This window comes from Scaptodrosophila lebanonensis, unplaced genomic scaffold, assembly GCF_003285725.1.
Source record: "Scaptodrosophila lebanonensis strain 11010-0011.00,11010-0021.00 unplaced genomic scaffold, SlebRS2 tig00000024-arrow-pilon, whole genome shotgun sequence".
NCBI lineage: Eukaryota > Metazoa > Arthropoda > Insecta > Diptera > Drosophilidae > Scaptodrosophila > Scaptodrosophila lebanonensis.
The window spans coordinates 22,813,882-22,832,262 of record NW_022060538.1 but is presented as its reverse complement, the minus strand read 5'-3'; the positions used below and the strand labels follow the sequence as shown (position 1 = coordinate 22,832,262).

At 39.8% G+C, this 18,381-nt stretch overlaps 2 protein-coding genes across 2 annotated transcripts in view; one reads left to right on the top strand and one right to left on the bottom strand.

Moving 5' to 3' along the window:
• The window catches only part of LOC115621697 (RYamide receptor), an 81,458-nt gene extending 73,404 nt beyond the window's left edge, over positions 1-8,054 (top strand). The window contains exons 5-8 of the mRNA XM_030515403.1: positions 6,812-6,880; positions 6,982-7,216; positions 7,561-7,652; positions 7,715-8,054. Coding sequence (XP_030371263.1) covers positions 6,812-6,880; positions 6,982-7,216; positions 7,561-7,652; positions 7,715-7,753 — 435 coding nt within the window. The 3' untranslated portion in view covers positions 7,754-8,054. The remainder of the gene's footprint in view (positions 1-6,811; positions 6,881-6,981; positions 7,217-7,560; positions 7,653-7,714) is intronic.
• A 644-nt stretch (positions 8,055-8,698) lies between these two features.
• On the bottom strand, positions 8,699-16,428 carry LOC115621033 (neprilysin). The gene is made up of 9 exons (XM_030514555.1): positions 16,314-16,428; positions 13,516-13,648; positions 13,356-13,450; positions 12,714-13,281; positions 10,482-10,764; positions 9,598-10,426; positions 9,479-9,527; positions 9,101-9,299; positions 8,699-9,043 (listed from the first exon to the last, which is right to left on the bottom strand). Exons 1-9 carry the CDS (start codon positions 16,426-16,428, stop codon positions 8,699-8,701), a joined length of 2,616 nt encoding a protein of 871 aa, XP_030370415.1.
• Positions 16,429-18,381: the final 1,953 nt, after the last annotated feature.

Sequence of the window (18,381 nt, the reverse complement as noted above, 5' to 3'; positions counted from 1 at the left end):
GCTTTTGACATTTAGAAGACACTTTTGTGACAATGCTCGTCATCATTTCAGCCAGCCCAACAGCTGCCACACATTGTTCGTGGATGAGACAAAAATATGGAATTGATGAGTAATGGCCTGAACAATCATTCCGTATTGTCTCCGAGTTACACTTAATTAATTTTGCATTCTTCCTAATTTATTAGATAAATGAATTCAGCAATCAAGCTTTAGATCTCTAATAAAATTAATCCTTCTTTACCATGAATGACGGATTACTCATGGGTTCATTTCATACTTACTTACTTCGAATCTGCCAGTTCTCACAGCCAGCCACTGGTAACCCATGCAAATAATATGGTATAAGTTTCGAGTAATCTCTGACCTGCTTTTGCTACCAAAAACATTCAATTGCTATTTTACAAATGGAATGGAACATTTCGATAGACGATTATCGAGGAACTGGTAAGCTTCATCCATGAAGGCTTCAAGGCTACATTCTGATTGGAGTCCGAGTCTCCACAACTGTCCCCGGCTCGCTTCGTACTGAAAATCTTAGACGCATAACCAAAATGCAGTCAGCAGTAACCTGGGAGTGAACAAACGTCCAATTTACAACGAGACTTCAGTCTGAAAACAGATTGGGGATGCCTTCTTACTAGAAACAGTGAAGGGCAACATTTTGTTAGTATTGCCAGCAATGGCCTACATTTGGAAAACAATAATGGCTTAGTGAGGCAAACTGATGAGTTAGGTTTACAAAATTGTCAATAAATACTACTATTAGATTTTAAAGATTTTTAGAATTGCAAATAAGCAGAATTTAAGTTTAATTACAATATAAATGAACATATAAAGGCATTATTAATAGCCTGTCAGAGTTTCTGGCCTCTGCAATAGGTCGACGTGAAAATGAGTTTAGATATTTCATCGCTTCGCCTCAAGATACAAAGCTCACTTACTACTTACTAACCATTTTCGAGGCATTTACAAAAGAGTGAGCTATTTTTAGCAGTTTCGCATCCATTAGACAAAGATTGGGCCCACGCAATGAACTACAAATGAAGTCTCGACTCATCCTGCATTTGACACTCTTCGGCTGCGCGCTGGTCCTACAAATAAATCAAATCAAATTTCCTTGCACTTAAAAAGCAATCAACTTTTTGGGCCCATCACATTAATTGAACACACACTTAAAGGTCTGGAAATACTCGTACTATATACCGAGACATTGCCATATAGCGAGGTGCCAGCAAACAGACAGTCAATCCGTCGAAGCTCCAGTCACGGTCTACCCCCAATGCGGGCCATTTGCAACAAGGACGTGTCGAGAAATTTAATTAGAAAATAATTTGAGCGGCTGCGTAAAACTTTTCATCTATTTACACTTACTATGCCGTTGCAAGGATGTTGGAGCCGGACACGTTCGCCTCAAGTTCCAGCACCTAAGTGAATGGACGGATGGATGGATGGATGGATAGATGGATAGATGGATGGTTGGATGGTCTACGCGTATTTAAATCAAAGCACAAATCACTCAAAGTGCCGGCAGTGGCTTCCACTTTCATCAGGCCCATTTGTCAAATTGCCATGGGAAAGCCTTTCGTCGGGCCGTCACTTTGATGACGTCAGTTTTGCGGGAGAGCACATTAAATTTAAATCATTTTAATAAATTACAACAGCTACTTGCCGCTTGCCGCTTGCTGCTTGCCACTTACGAATAGCAGCAGGCAATGTGTCGTGAGCTCATTTTTTATGTAAGTGCGGTCGCGCATTTACTTTGATGGCCCAACTCACAAATATAACGACGTCGGTAAGCGGCTCGTGTGGTCGCGCAAAAGTCAAAGTGTCAAATGCTTTTCAACTGATGTGCTACGCTCTGACAATTAGGCCGCAAAAGCGCGTTCCGGCGCCTCCGTAATCGTCAAGCGTCTGCCGGCTCGTCTTCTGTTTACACAATGTCGCACGGCAGCCCCGCGACTACGACGAGGCAAGTCTCAATGGACCGCAACCAACAGCGACTTCAACTAAGCCATAACATGCATGATGAGATGATGATGAAGGGAGGTGCATCTAGGCAACGTGCAGCTTTAACTTGTTAGTTGAAATGGAGATGTGCGCTTGGCTAACGCGGCGTATGAGTAACGTCGCCACTTGCATACTTACACACACACAGTACCCATGAAATAGTCGGCCTATCTTCTGGCGATGCTCATTGCGAAAACTCCAAAGCGTTACGCCTGTCACGAACAAACACATGTTTGCCGCTATATCGAATGCAAGCGACAGCGCACCCGTGGCCGGATGACGTTGCATTTAAGTCTGCCACACTTTTGCCTTAGCTGCGGGTCAACGTCGTGTTGCGAACCCTCTCAGGTCAACAAGGTTCCAAGCCGGCACTTGTGAATGCAAGCGGAGCCGAAGCTCAACCGTACATGCAGTAAAAAATGAAAAGGTCACACCCCGCGCCCCCGGGTTAAGGTGCACATACGGCTACACGAGCAAGTGACATCAAGTGAATGATTTTCTGTTTGCATTGGGCTACCAATTTACAAATGCCAAAACTTATCCCAGATTAAATCAGAGCTGGTGAGAAGGTATGTGCCCTAAGAAGCCATAGCACGCAAATCGTGATTTTCAAGTCGGAATCACATAAAATCGAATATGGAATGAATTTGAAAATGCTTAAAACAAAGCAACCATTGGGTGTTATTTGTGAACTTAAGCTTAATCATTAAGCTGTCGGCTTCTTATTTGGCATGATCCTTCTTAGTTTAGTTGCGAAAACATTGCCATAAAAATATTATGCTGTATATTAAAAAATTTACTTAAGCTTCGCTTGGACAGGGAAATAGTGGTGTGTATAGAATAATACCGTAAACAAGATTGAAATATAATCTAATTCCAATTCTAACTATGCCATTTACTTGTACGCAAATACGGACGCAAACATTTTGAAACAAATAGAGGTAGGGATGGTGACAAACAACTGCCACGCGCTGAACTTTAACATTATCATTTCAGCAATAACGAGGTATTAATAAACGGAGTCTATGCCCAATAAACATTTCCAGTCAATAAATCATAGGTGAATTTTTCCCCCGTTTCAAATTTTGTTCTACAAATATGCACAACGTGGCACTATAAGGGCAGTATCAATGGCAACAACTACAAGAACTGACACTATATCGATACATACATACATATATACAGCAATTAATAGCCCAATAAAAAACAATCGTCGATTCCATAAAAGCAAAAGACAATGGCAACAGCCGCAAGGCGGCATGACATTTTCCCATTTGCTGACAACGACAAAAGCGACCGCCTGACAACCGAAGCAACAACTGATGTGGTGTGGCGATGTGATATCCGTGCCACATCTACATATACGTATACATACTATATGCTACAAGTACAGTATGTGTAGGCATGCATGTGGCCATTGATTTTATTCACTTGGCAAGCAGCGGACAACCGACTTATCCAGGAGTCGAAATATATACATATTTCAATTTGTTCTATTTCGACGTTGTTTATGAGCAATATATGCGCGTTATCTGCACGATTATGATACACAATTCGTATGCAAATAAAATGGTCCCACTCAAAGCCAACTCTCTTTGTTGACGTCGTTGCTAGACATTCAAGCCATTGGCAACTCAATCAAATATTGCACATACTCGTATATGATTTGGTTATTGGCATTTTGGTGCTTTTATCCTCGGCAGTTGCTGCCACTTCTGGTGCCATCTCATCTGCAACTCTTGGTAGCAATGGTGACTATTTGGTAGCAATCTTAACGGCATCACATCCAATATTCTTTAAGCGGGTGCTCGACTCGACGCATTTTGGCAATCGAACTTGTATCTTGAACAACTTCATCGTGCATTGGCCAAGTCATAAACCGTTATGTTTACTGGCTCACGTGCGACGTGTTGATGGGCCGAATATACATAAAACTGTCTTTTTTACCTACTCATGGCATATTGCGTCACTTGACAGTTTGGCTTCATAGTCGGGCTTTGATTGCGCGTCCAGATCATTGGCTTTCGACGATAGGTTTTTGCCCTGAAAATATTTTGGTAATTGTTTTTTTCTTTGCTATTACTGTTTTTCTTTTAAAAATTAAAATTTACTGGAGCAACAGAATTGCTGATCGCACTACGAGGTGGGTGCATCTTGCTGGTCACAATAATAATAAGAATAGTTTTAATAATCATATATAAATGATAACGTTATATATGTTTGATGTATTAAAGTACTTCTACATTCAAGTATAATCAAGATATATTATAATTTCTAAATGGAAAGGGTACAAGTTACCCCAATTGAATTATAAAATTGAAGAACGATTTTCAAAATTTGAAATAAAAGTTAGGTTTTTATACTCTGTACATGAAATGTATAGTACAAGAGTATATTAGGTTTGCGCGAGCTGAAAAATGTGACAGGCAGAAGGAGGCGTGGTAGTCCCCACAAAGTATATATATTCTTGATCAGCATGTCAAGACGAGTCGATTTAGCCCTGTCTGTCTGTCTGTCCGTCTGTCCGTCCGTATGGTCACCTAGATCTCAGAGACTATAAGAGTTAGAGACACCAAATTTTGCACAAAGATGCCTTATGTGTGTACGCTATACGAGTTTGTTTTATTTTATTGATTTTATTATTTATTATTTATATACCCTTTACGTGAGTTCGAATACCGAGAAAGGTAAAATCGATTAAATTTTTTTAAATTTTCTTATTTTTTTTCTATAATTATTGTAAACATATGTACAGAGTATTTTTTAGCTTTTTTACTTGTTTAATATGCAAATTATTTCTATATCGATCATTCATCCTTTTTTTCATTTATTTTGTTTCTCCCAATTCTGCTTGTCGTTTTTACTCTACCATTATTTCTTGTTTGCCATCACAAATTGGGAGTCGGGAAGGCTATAAAATTCCTAAAGATATTCCGAAACTAATAGCCATGAACCATCTTTCCAATTTGCATATAGCTCCTGCATATCACATTTTAAACAATAGAATTGATAGTTTAAGTGTCAGCATAAACATGGCCTCTGAACCCTTTAGCCCACATTCTCCAGGGATAGACTTATTCGTCTGCAATGGTTTTTTGAATTCGCGGCCTCGCCTCAACCTCCAATGGCAAAACTCTTTTAAGCTTTATTAAAAATCTGTCTGTTATTTCCAATGCGGGGGATAATTTCATATTTCTTAGGTAGCACTGAAAGCTGAAGAAGAAAAAAGCAACTCAGACTACTCCCAAACCAGCCATCGATTTCAATTTTGACGTTTTATCAACTTTTCGTAATTGAATGATATTAAGCCGCACCCCCTCGTCCAAGACCCTATTGAACACATTAAGCCACATCAGCTGTCACACACTTAAGATGGCGATGCCTTCTTTCCTGTCCAATGACGCAGCACCGCAAGGTCGCCAGAGCTGGTGCAACTCAATTACGGGTCGTTATAAAATATCTTTATGGCCATGTCTATATAAGCCGCCGCAGCATAGCCGTCATACATGTGAGTATGTCGGTCGGTGTGCGTACGTAAGTAAAATAATATAAAAGCCTTTAAATGCGCGCAACGGTAACAATTTTTTTACTTTTATAGCCGACTTGTGTGTCGCAAGGAAGAAGAAGATGAAACTGCCGCTCGGGTTCAGTTCAATGCAAAATGATTTCCGCCTCGTTGCCCCTATCTGCGTCGTGTGTTCGCTATTGTTTCGCACAAGTCGCCCCAGACTGGCATAAAACATTCTTTTATTTGCCACCGCTCCACCCACGGCTTATACTCCTTAAAGTATGCCACACGCATGTGGCCTAAGCAGGCCAACAGCTCAGACCAGGAATATTTCTTGCTTTTATTTATTCCACTTTTATGGTCTGATTGCGCCGTCTTTATATCTATGCTTATGTGTATGTCTTCTACTTATAATTAGGCCAACGTATGTGCGTTGCAATCGGGCATGGACTTCGAACGAGCACAAGTGTAAGGCCTGTCTGAGCCCTCAGCCTGCCTGGCAATATGACCAAGACCTCGGCTTAGGCTTAAGCCGTGCGCAGCCGTCAGGAAATTGCCAGGCGACTTCAATACATCTGCATAATTAGGTTGTCGTGGCCTTGTCTGCAAAGGGTCGTGGCATCAGTCTTGGAAACACCCTCCAATAGAATTAGTTACAAGTGTCCATAAACTTAACTCATTTCGCCTGATTCGACGCTTGCTTTCGTTTGATCTAAATAAAGTTATTTGGTAGCACACTGATACCGCTGACGTCTGCTTTAATGTCTACTCTGTTCGTCGACTGACTCTTTATATTTTACGTTCAGACGCAGTAGCAGATAAGACGGTTACGGCACCGTCATAAACCACAGCAGTGCGAGAAAAATTTTAAATGAGTGGCACTGACACTTAAGAGCAGTGATACGACCTTAGGTGCTTGAACTTTGACCATATACTCGTACACCTTGAGGAACGGGCAATAAAGCCTAGTTGCAAATAAAAATGACAGTAAAATGTCAGCTTAACTATAACCGCTACTATCATTGGAATGTCCTAAGTTTCTGCTCTTTATGAAATGGCTAAGCTATTTCAAGGGCCATCAATTTGACCGAAATTTTCATTCTATACCAAAAACTAAATAAGCAACTACTTTAAAATTTTTCCTATTACGATTTTTTGTGCACCAGTATGTTACCAATAAAGGTTCTTCTTCGGTGAGAGAGTTTAACTTTAATGAGAACATTACAAACTTTCACTTTGAAACAGTTACTAAACACGATTTCTAATCATTTGGTTTTCTTATGCTTCTTTTTGCAGATGATTAAAATGATGTTGACGGTTGTAATTGTATTCACCATGTGTTGGCTGCCATTTAATATACTGCAGGTGGGTCTTTGCTTTCCATTCCCTCCTGATGTCTTGATGTATTCGTCGAAAACAGGTAGTACTTACATGCGCTTATCTCTTAATTATGTTCTCACTTCCAGCTGCTGCTCAACGACGAGGAGTTTAGCAAATGGAAGCCGTTACCCTACGTATGGTTCGCCTTCCATTGGCTGGCCATGTCACACAGTTGCTACAATCCGATAATCTACTGCTATATGAATGCGCGCTTTCGAGGCGGGTTCCTGCAGATTATTTATCGCGTGCCCGGCCTGCGTCGCTGCTGCTGCCTGCATCGGTATTTGCGCAGTCGCGGCGAGCGCAGCTATGAAGCAACTGGTGAGATGACCTTCAAATTCAATCGTGAAAATGGTGGAGGTCTAGTCAGGAAACCTAAAATACGCATTAGGTGCCTCCATTCTCCCTAGTACTTTTATATTTCATACTCGTGTCTTTTACGTCTTAACGTCTTTACGTTTGTGCCGTTCAATAAACGTTCGCATGTAAACCAGTGGTTTCTCTAAGTTTTCTAGGGCTAGTGCATGTCACAAAACGCGCACCTTGATGTTCGTCAGCATGCCAGGCACCAAGTTATTAGTTATTTAGCCTTTAAAAAACCTACACAACTTGTTCCTAAATTGAGTTACTCTATTCTTGCCTCTTTATGAACGCTGCCACGCCAGGAACCGACTATGCATTCCACCTGCATCGTGTGAACACCTGCACAACCTACATCAGCACAAGACGAAAGCTGCGCGCGAATTCTATGCAAGTGGTAAGTGAAGCGGTGTCATAGCGCCACCAGTAAAACAAGTAACAACCTTCCCCCCTTTGCAGAGTCAATTTTCATGTGCGGAAACCACAGTGTTGCGGTAGCTCCCGCATCTGCCCAGGAAGCACAACGTAGCACTGGAATTGGATCACTTTACGGGAGAGGGACGACGACCGAATTCTGAGATTTTGAATTCTGAATTGTGAAAGTTCCAACCGAATCATAGTCAAATATGTATACTACCACATAACATCTTCGTAACTCTAATTGTATCTAGGTATGAATGAAATCTGTATGTATGTACACCAGTATGTTCCAAATGTATTGTAAATGTCAAACCAACATAATGAAACTAAGTGGATCCTAAGCATTGAAGAAGAAACATAAATAAACTACGTAACCAAACTCAGTTTTTGTGACAATAATTTTTACTATCATCCTAAAAGAATGAGCCTAAAATTTTAACTCTTTTGCGATATGTTGCCTACTTTTGGGATGATATCAAAAGAAACGTTCAGCTACTTGGTAGTGAATTTAATTCCTGATAATTTTGAGGTCAGGTACGTGGTGGCGGCGTATTTTCTGGATGGAGTCCAGTGTCAGGGCCCACTCTCTCTATCTTATTCACAGATCTGTTTCATCATTTTTTTTATTTTTATTTATGTTGCTTCCTGTGAGCCCCCTGCATTGGTTCTTCCTGGCGATATGGTCTCTTCTCTTTACCCCGAACTAGGAGGTTACAAAGGCAATATATCCAGCTTTGTGCAAAAGTATGTAATATGCATCGAGACAAATCGATTTGGACGCATAAAAGCAGGGGTTTTTGATTAAATATACTTCAATCTTGTTGGCTTCAGGAAACCAAATCATAATTTAGAGCGCAATGTGAAATTTTGTTACTGTTATTTATAACAAATTTGAATGAATTCATTTTTTTAATTTATACAAATTGTCAAAGTGTGAGAAAAATACTATTATTGCGAAAATTCATACAGATAAAAGAAAAGCTGAAATCACTTTGGTAGATCCATTAATCTACAAAGGGGTCATTACCAAATTCGGCATTTGGGCCCCTCCGGATTCATTCCTGTGCCGCGTGCACATTTAAAAGCACGAGCAAACTCTTCCGAGTTGGACAGCACACCCTTCAATCTTATCTTGCCGGGGCAATGCGAGTCTTCTAAAGCATACTGCGAAGCAGCGGGGGTAAGCGTCTCACACCAAAGGTTGCCGAACGCAATAAAGAACAGTTGCTCGTGAGAAAAATGCTCCAACCCGGGCAGCTTGAGACGTTCACGACCCACGTCCTTCACGTACAGGCGATAGGCGTAAAAGGCTTCACGCATGCCGCCGTTGTCGGCAATGTTTTCACCCAACGTTAGCTCACCGTCTATCTGTTAAATTTGTGAACCGAAAAGATTAGCTTTCCAGTGCTTATGTTTTCTACTCACATATTCGTGGATGTCCGGCAGATAATAACGACTGTACTGGTCCACAAAGCACTCTGTGCGGTTTATATACTCACGTACAGTCTCGTTGGACCACCACTGTACCATATTACCCTCCTTATCAAACATGCGACCGCTGTCATCGAAGCCGTGGGTCAGCTCATGGCCGAGAATAGTGCCAATTGCGCCATAGTTGAGGGCTCTAATTGAATATGTACAAATGGATTATGTACGTGGTTTACGGAACAAACATTTGCGAGTGCTTTAGTACGAGGTAAGAGGTGCGAGGTGGCTTTGCTGATTTAAAAAGGGAATGGCGATGCGTTCGGTGCGCAGTGCACAGTGCTCAGTGCACAGATAGTCAAATGATTGCGAACTTACTCCAACCCTAGATCATAGAAGGGGTACTGCAAAATAGCCACCGGAACAGCTTTAAAAATATTTAAGTTAATTGGATTGGAAATGAAATGAAACAAAACTATGAAGACCATCAAACTCACTTATAGCATTCGACTGGAACGTATGAAAGGCGTTCACATTGGATGGCGATGTCGCCCAACCAATTGGCTCCGGCTTGTCCATATCATTGAGCATACCAAGCATTTGCCAATGCAAGAATCCCATTAGATTCTCCAGATGGGTACTCGCATTCACCTTAACCCCAGCATAATAGGCATTCAACGCCGAACTATTGGTCAGCCAGGAAGGAAAGCCAATGAAGCTCTTCATTTCTGCCGATTTCTGCATCGTCTTGCGCTTGGTGTTGCCATCCATCCAGGAGGTAGCTCGGACCAGTCGATCAAATGATCTCCGTATGTCACTTAGCATTCGCTCCACTCGAGGCAGCGTGTGTTGCGTAAACTCCTCGTCAGCGAGCACATAGCTGACCGCCATACCAAAGAGACTATTGACACCATGAGCACAATACAGTGATCGAGGACTACTGCCCTCAGTACCAATCACATGACGCATGTACTCCGAGTGAAGGAGGCGCATCTCGCTGGTCGTATGCAGCACCAACTCTTCCAGTGCACTAAGCCAGAGGTAGGACTCGATATGTGAGGGTGGTGCCTCATTCAGATACTCGGCAACGTTTTGCAAATATATAATATCTGCCTGGCTAGTGATTATGTTCACATCGTCGAGGCGCATCTTGCCCGCTTGTCGTGTGCCCGTCAGAATCAGCTCCATGTAGCGCGCCCAAATGGGCAGTGTTTTCGGAGCAATGTTCTTGTCTGTTTGATTCTGCAGCTCCAGAAGCGAAATATAGATTATGTCGTCGATGGGGTTTTTCGAGGGTTTTGTTGAGTTTTCCGCCTCTGATTTCAGCTGTAAGGAATAAAATCCTGAACTGATAACCACAAAAAAGCCAAATAAATACCACCTTGTGAAGATGACGAGCCACTTTCAAGCCATGCTTAACCAGCTCGCCAATTCCAGCGCTCGCCTCCTCCCGGTTAATGTCAGGATCCACGTAAATGAGGTATGTTTCGATGACCTTTCGTACATATTCCGTATACGCATTGGTACCGGTTTTCTTGGCGTCTTCCTCCTCTTCTTCGTGCTCCTCGTGACTATCATCCTCAGTCTCATCCTCTTCACTGTACTGCGTAAACACGGTCTTCTTGTGTATTTTATACAGCAGTTTGCGCGAATCGTCATTATTACTGCAATTGGAAAGTACAAAAGTAGTCTCATGAAAAAAAATATACTACTGTTAACTGATACTTGGCGGCCAAGGAGGCACATCTCTATATATTCAAAACAATTTGTCCTGACTGACTGATTGGCGATCAACGCACAGCCAAAACGCTAATAGGAAGCTGAAATGTAGACACAACTTTCCTTTAACAGTGAAAGTCCACTACACAATCATTATTATGGCTCACTACAACTATTTCGCCTTAGAATGGAACTGAGTTGGATTTGTTGAAGTTTTTATGGATCATATGCATAAATTATTATGTAAACGTATCGTGCATTTTTTCATTAAAATTTTTAATCATAATAATGTAGGAATACACATATTTTTCGCATATTCATACCTATGTTTGTTTGCTCCTATATATGTTTCGCAGTTGCATAACTTCAGCAAATATCTTTGACAAATTTTCTTTTAACCTCTCAGAAATTTCCCAATTATTATTTAATTTTTCAGAAATATAACAATTCAATTCAACAATATTATTATTTAATTTTTCAAAAATTTCACAATTTAATTCTCGATGTGCCAGCGGTTAGGTAATTGAAAATATTATATTTAATATTAGCATTTAATTTTTCAAAAATTGGTACTTGATTTGAGCATCGCAGAGGAGAGCGGCCACAGTTTTTTAAGTTAATTTATCCGAAATTCCACAATATTATTATTTAATGTTTTAGAAATTGCACTATTTAATTCTCGATTTGCCAGCGCCTATGTACTTGGTATGAGAATCGCAGAGGAGGCCCCCAACAATATTTTAATTTATTTTATCCGAAATTCCATTACTTAATTCCACAATAAGTATTATTATTTAATTTTTGATAGAAATTGCACTATTTAATTCAATAATTAATTTGCCAGCGCTTATGTACTTGGTATGAGAATCGCAAAGGAGGGCGGCCACAGTTTTTTAATTTAATTTATCCGAAATTTCACAATTTAATTCAACAATATAACTTAATTTTTCAGATATTTCACATTTTAATTCACGATTTGCCAGCGCTTATGTACTTGGTATGAGAATCGCAAAGGAGGGCGGCCACAGTTTTTTAATTTAATTTATCCGAAATTTCATAATTTAAATCCACAATATTATTAATTAATTTTTCAGAAATTGCACTATTTAATTCGCGATTTGCCAGCGCTTAGGTACTTGGTATGAGAATCGGAGAGGAGGGCCCCCACAATATTTTTATTTAATTTATCAGAAATTTCACAATCTAATTTCAAAATATTACAATTTTTATTTTTCAGAAATTTACATACATGCATACAATATACGTACATATGTATGTAAATAGTACGTGTATGGTCATAGTATGTATTCTACTATATGCCCTAGCTTTCGAAACCAAAGTACCAAAGTAATTTGGTATTGGCAGTTCCTTTAGGAACTTTAGCGAGTATCGGAAGAAGCATATTATAAATAAACTTATATTCGTAAGCAAAAGTACTGAGCCCATCAAAGACGGGCAGGACCTGCTAGTGTAAAATATAATAATTAACATTTCAAATTCTATATTTTAAAATTGTACATCCATACAAAACTCTTATGTTGGTCAACACACTTTTTTATAAAAACAAATAAATAATTCAACAACACGAGCTCCCCTTGGTGGCTTAATTAGTCTTTCCAAATCCGGCCCACGTGATAGTCGATTTTTCATTCAAGTCCTAATGAGTTTTTGGATCGATAAAATATCGTTGATGAAACAAGCACCACAACAACACTCCGCCGAAGTGGAGCCAAGACAGTGGGTTCCTAACTGGGATCCTTTTTTTGTTTTTATTGTTCAGTAAAGACTTATTAAGCCACACAGTTTCTGAGAATAGTGAGACCCTGACTTTTCAATGAAATGTAGCTGCCTGTGAAATGTTTTAACCGCACTGTAGCAACACATTTTTACTTACAATGGCAAAGCGGAGTCTGTTTCTGGTGTGCCTAATGCAATTCGATTGATGGTGCGATTAAACGGATCCGGAAACACATCGAAACCAATGATTAGATCCAAGCTTAGATGTTGCTTAACGGCCGCGACTGTATCCAGCCAGTTGAAGTCTACTGTCTCCGAAACATATTTTGACGAGCTACTCAGAGTCACGTTTAGTTCCGATGGAACAACAGGCAACTTAAACTTTCGCAAAAAGTAAACCAATGGCTCCAAGCCACGCTCATCCAGCATCTCGGTATCCATGCACGCCTTGTACATTGTTTTGGCGTGCTCCACAGCTTCCGGTTCCTCACTGCTGATATTCGATTTGAGGAACTCACGCAGCAGGCGCATCACATGCGCTTGCCGCTCGCGGAACCAATCATTAGATGTAACCGAATCTGGACGTGGATGCTCGTCTGCCCAGTGGCCGCAGCTGAATTGGTAAAAGTCCTCGCAAGGATCAGTCTCTTTGTCCATGGCGTAGATAAGGTTCGCCGCTGTTCGGATGCACTCCTTGCTTCGGCATATTGCACTAGATTTCTTATCTAAAAGGCATACCATATAAATATATAGCCAGACCAAATCTGGAAGAAACTACAAGTATACATGCTGTACTCACGATTTATGCTTATTACTATGATTGTTATCAACAAGATGATTACCAAAGCTATCAGCGAACCAAGCACTGCCTTGTGATAATATTTGCGTCGAAATCTGTTGATTGCAAAGTGACCATTTTAGGGTTGCAATTAAAAGACCATCAGAGCGGTCGAACAAACCTGGACTGCACTCCAATCAGGTTAGGGTTGGCGTGTTGGCAACAAAATTGTTTGCTTTGTGCGCTGTCCCCATGGCCGTTGCCAGTGAAGGCTCGCGTTGGCGCGATTTGTCCGGACAATATGCTTAGATTGCCTGTAATGGAATTTTATTTAGTTTTATAGAGACATTCAATACAACGGATATTCAATGAAATGGTTTATTTCTATAGACCGACTTCTCATTCGGGAATATTTATTCCTCTAATACAATATAGTCGAAATACAATTCCAAGTTATTCTGGGCTCTATATTGTTTTTGTAAACGTCGTTACATTCACTGAGCAACCCATACTTTTCAGGCACTTTATCGTAACGACCAATCTTGATTGGGTATAATTTGAGTTTGGGTGTCATTATGCAGCTTTGGGGCTCGAACACATGTATGTCCCATATGAGCTGCTTTTGCACGTCACGTGCGGTGGACACTGGCATGTCCAGTATATACATAGATAGTTGTTGTCCTTTATTAGACTTTTTAATGGCATGGCCTGTCAAATTCAACTGGCCCCTTTCCGGAAATGCACAAAACGTAGACGATATTTTAGTTCAATGCACTGCAAATGTGAAAGCGTGCTCAGCAATACTTAAACTATTTTTAAAATACGTTTTTCTAATTCATGTGCATTCACGCATACTTGTACATATGTACATGAAAGCAAAGCAAGTTGGATGAGTCCACAAAATTACGTTAATTATATGATGGTTAATGCATGCAGCAATGAAATAAACATGGTTTTGCCGTTACCCCACATTACTCCCCAAATGATCAACTGGAATCAATAATCAATCTTCAGTAAACAACTTCATCATGACTGTCACGACTTCCCACCGAATACGACCTATTTTCAATCCACCATATTTTAACAAAAGATTCGGTGAAGCTACAACTTCATATGATCGCACTCATAGTGTTCAAGTACCAATTGGTGTAACAAAACAGTGTGTTACTGTAAACCCTAGAAGCTTAATGCTAACATTTTGTGGGTATACGTTCGATGCGAAACACCTCTTTTATTTATTTCAAATAATATTTGACATTTTTTAAATTGTAAAAAAATTGTACACTTTTTCCGTGCAAGCAACAAAATTCAGAAAAAGAAGCGAAAGATGTTTCGCAGCCCTTACTCTTTCAGTTCAAACAATGATAACATAGAGTCAAGTCTGTTTAGCATGGCGAACGATGTCTATGAAGCCATTGATATCTTGTCCGATGTCGTGGACTTCGAGAAAAGTGTTGTGCAAAGCGCGGAATGTTTTCTAGAAATCTGTGGCTACTTGGCTGCAATTGTCTTGGGCCTGGTCATTCTACTCGCTTTAGAAAAGGCGATATCAACATAACGGCGCAGTAATGCAGTACTGACCAGTAACAACATTAGGAAATCGAAATAATTCAACTTATATCTACAAGTATGTGTAGCAAGCATAAAATGCTTAATAAGATGTTTGGACTGAAAGGAATTTATTTACTAAAGGCTATAGAGCATAGAAGCTTCTCCATAATAAAATATAATTTATAATCCTAAAGTCTGATTTTTCCTTTTTTGAAACACCTACAACAAATATGTAAAAAATTGACAGCCTGGCAACGACGGCCCTTTTTAGTCAAGTTGTCTTCTTCTATTTGTTAAAGTAAACCCTACCCGTAGAAAGTTTTTATGAAATCAAAAGAGATTAATATTTCATTTGAAGTCCTGATCCCCAATGAATGACTATATCATACGTGTCCAAATAAAATAAAAAGTCATGAAATATTGGTAACGACGTGTCATTAATCTCTCATACTTTGATTTTAAATTCAATCTAAATCAATAAGATGACTAGGTAGAAATGCATTTTATAACCAGCTGTAATTAAAAGTCAACCGCAATATTACTTGTACTTTGGTCGATAATTGGTCATCACATATGCACGACGCAGATTTTGCGGTTTTCGACTTTAAGAAGCGGACCTTATGGCCAATACAGATTTTGCGGTTTTTAGAGACCGGAACTTTAGAGCTATAAATTCTAATCTAAAACTCTGGCCGATCTCTTAGCACCAACAACTATGTTTTCATACATGAAAGGCATAATATATCACGATGACTCACAAACGTCTATGACGAATACGTTTCTTCTAAATCAGCATTAGCAAATGATTAAATTGACCACTAAGAAATATTTGGATGTAAGCCAATTCATATATAAAGTATTTAATCAGGATTTTTCCGATTCTATTAATCCGACTGCGACGTCCGTAAAAACTTAACCTAAAACATTTGACAACAAGGAGACTTCCCTCTACCCCACATATGTATGTACATTTCGAATTCCGTGAACGCCGGCAGTATCTCCATTTATGTTTTAATTATCTGAAGATATAATGAATTAACTAAACATACCGTTAAGGTAGTTTTGACACAATTGCTGTTCGAATATTGGAAATTCCTTTCTCAATATGAATGACCGCAGACCACTGCGAATTCGTGTCACATTGAAAATAAAGTGGGCGATTTCTATTTAGTTGATACCGACAGGGAAATAAAAAGGATAGGGAAAGATATATCACTGGAAACAGCCATCACACAGCTTTATATTTTCCGTCTTATTATTAGTTATAATCAGCTTCAATATAAAATTTTGAAATCTTTGTTGTCGTTCATTGATTATAGAGTCATCGCCCTATATACCAAAACATAATATTGAAATACCTTTCAAATGTTAATACAGAAACACTCAGTAGTTGTACATTTGAAACAGACAACTACGGTTACTCCTTACCGGGTGTCTGTAAGCGTGGCAGAGCCTGTTGCTGCAGGTTCTCATTGAAGAATCCGTTGCTAGAAGTGCTCGTAGTCCAAACACGATTTCTAGTAATCGGCGCTCCGCCATCCATATCGTTGCCGACATTTATATTATGCGTGAGTCACTTCGAACTTCTTCGACTTATTCATTCATTCAGTTTATTTTATTCTCAACGTATTTTTCACCATTTGTGTGTGATTTTTACGCGGTTCTTTCCACAAAGAATTGACAATTATGTGTTCAATAATTTATATAAGCATCATCATTATACTATATTCATTTTATATAATGCAATTAAATAAAATAGCCACATGTTGCGCATACTAAAGAGAGTCGGGCGTTACCCGCCAATAACTTAACTTGGCTTGCGAACAACGAACGTTGACTTAGAGGCTTGCAATTTATAGATAATTAGTATATTTCACTTTAAAACAAACGATTCGTAAATACTTCGGAATGGTAATCATAGTTTTATGGCATGTGGTACTAATGGTACTAATGTCAGAGGTGCACACTATTGATAAAATCACCCGATGCTGACACTAACACTAAAAATCCGACTAAAACACTATATTCTCTACTCTCGCTGCCGGCTTATTGAAGCCGTGCCGCTCTCGACACGACTTTTATAGGAGGCGACCGCTCAGTCGAGCGCCAGCGACTGAACAGTAGCAATGGCAGCTACACTAACAAATCAGGCAACCACCATTAACTCCTTTTTCCATGCAAATGCGCTGCGGCTTCGTCTTGCCTGTGTTTGTACCATGCCGGCAACAAAGCAGCAACAGAAACAAAAACAACTCGATTGTCTGGCAGCCTGACTGTCCTGCGCACTAAATCGGCTTCGACTGTGCGCTGTACTCTGATTGTTGTTGTCGCAAATCAAAACAAACGCGCGGTAAATACGTCCTCACACCCACCCAAACACACACCTCTGTGGCCCACATACGAGCATGTAAGTCTGTGCGAGGACTGTATGAAACGTGTTATATCTTTTGATTTACATTCCCATCTCTTTATTACATTCCAATGTGACTGGGATCAAGAAATCAGATCTGCATACACAGACAAATCGATCCATCAATCATGTCCGTCTTAATGAACATATTTATTGTCAAACAGCTCTGCCAATATTTTGTTTGTAGACTTTTCTAATCCCTAATTTTGTTCATTATATGAGCAAGTTTTATATAAGGGAGCATGAAATATAGTTCTTTTGGAATAAGTATTAAAAACCAGCTGAGCCAAAGGTTTGTTTGTAGACTTTCCCAAGTCCTTCCTTTGTTCATTAGATGAAAAAATGTTATAATAAGGAGCATGAAATACTAAAATACTAAATACTTTGGAACAAATATCCATTTTATACATAAGTATTCATCATTTGGCTTTCGTATTTATTCCATGATTGCTCTAATCATAAAAAATCCATTACGCGTACACTATGCTCTACGCATTCATTCTTACGCATACTTTCCTTTCGTAACAATACCAGCTATTCATGTAAAATAATTGTAATTGAAATTTATTTAGAAGTTCGTGATTAATGGTCGAAATGCCCAGGTGACACAATGCCAACGACAGCTTCAATCCAAAGACAAAATAATAGTAATTAAATGGCCAAAAGGCTGCACACAAAAAACATTTCCAAATGAAAGAGCCTAACTTTGACATACTCGTACTTCTTGTTGTTTCGCCCTCTCCGCCGCCTCAGCGCCGGCAGGTCCTTTCCGTCTGTCCCACTGTCCGATGGGTAAAATCGATAGCAGTTATTGATTCAGGCAAATGGCCCAGTCAACTACGACCAATCGCGGCAAATGCGTCTGCACCAACTGCAGGCCTCCAGCACTGACATGGCTGGAATCGCTCATACGCCACGTTGCCAGGCAACGAATCCTTCCCCTGGCTTCCGCTTCGACTAACCTACTGCTGGTGTTTTTGTTCGGTGTGGCGCGGGCATAATGTAGATTGTTGCATGTTTTCGCCTGTCACATGTCTACTGCTTAAGTAAACACACTAACTGAAATTAGTTTGCACAGAACTACGA

What these genes read in the sequence shown, in the direction of transcription:
- LOC115621033 (XM_030514555.1), bottom strand. Translation starts at nt 16,428, where the DNA reads ATGGATGGCGGAGCGCCGATTACTAGAAATCGTGTTTGGACTACGAGC. An exon ending in GCCACGCTTACAGACACCCG is followed by an intron (nt 13,649 to 16,313) that starts GTAAGGAGTAAC and finishes ATTCCATTACAG; the next exon opens with GCAATCTAAGCATATTGTCC. An exon ending in ACAGACTCCGCTTTGCCATT is followed by an intron (nt 10,765 to 12,713) that starts GTAAGTAAAAAT and finishes TTCCAATTGCAG; the next exon opens with TAATAATGACGATTCGCGCA.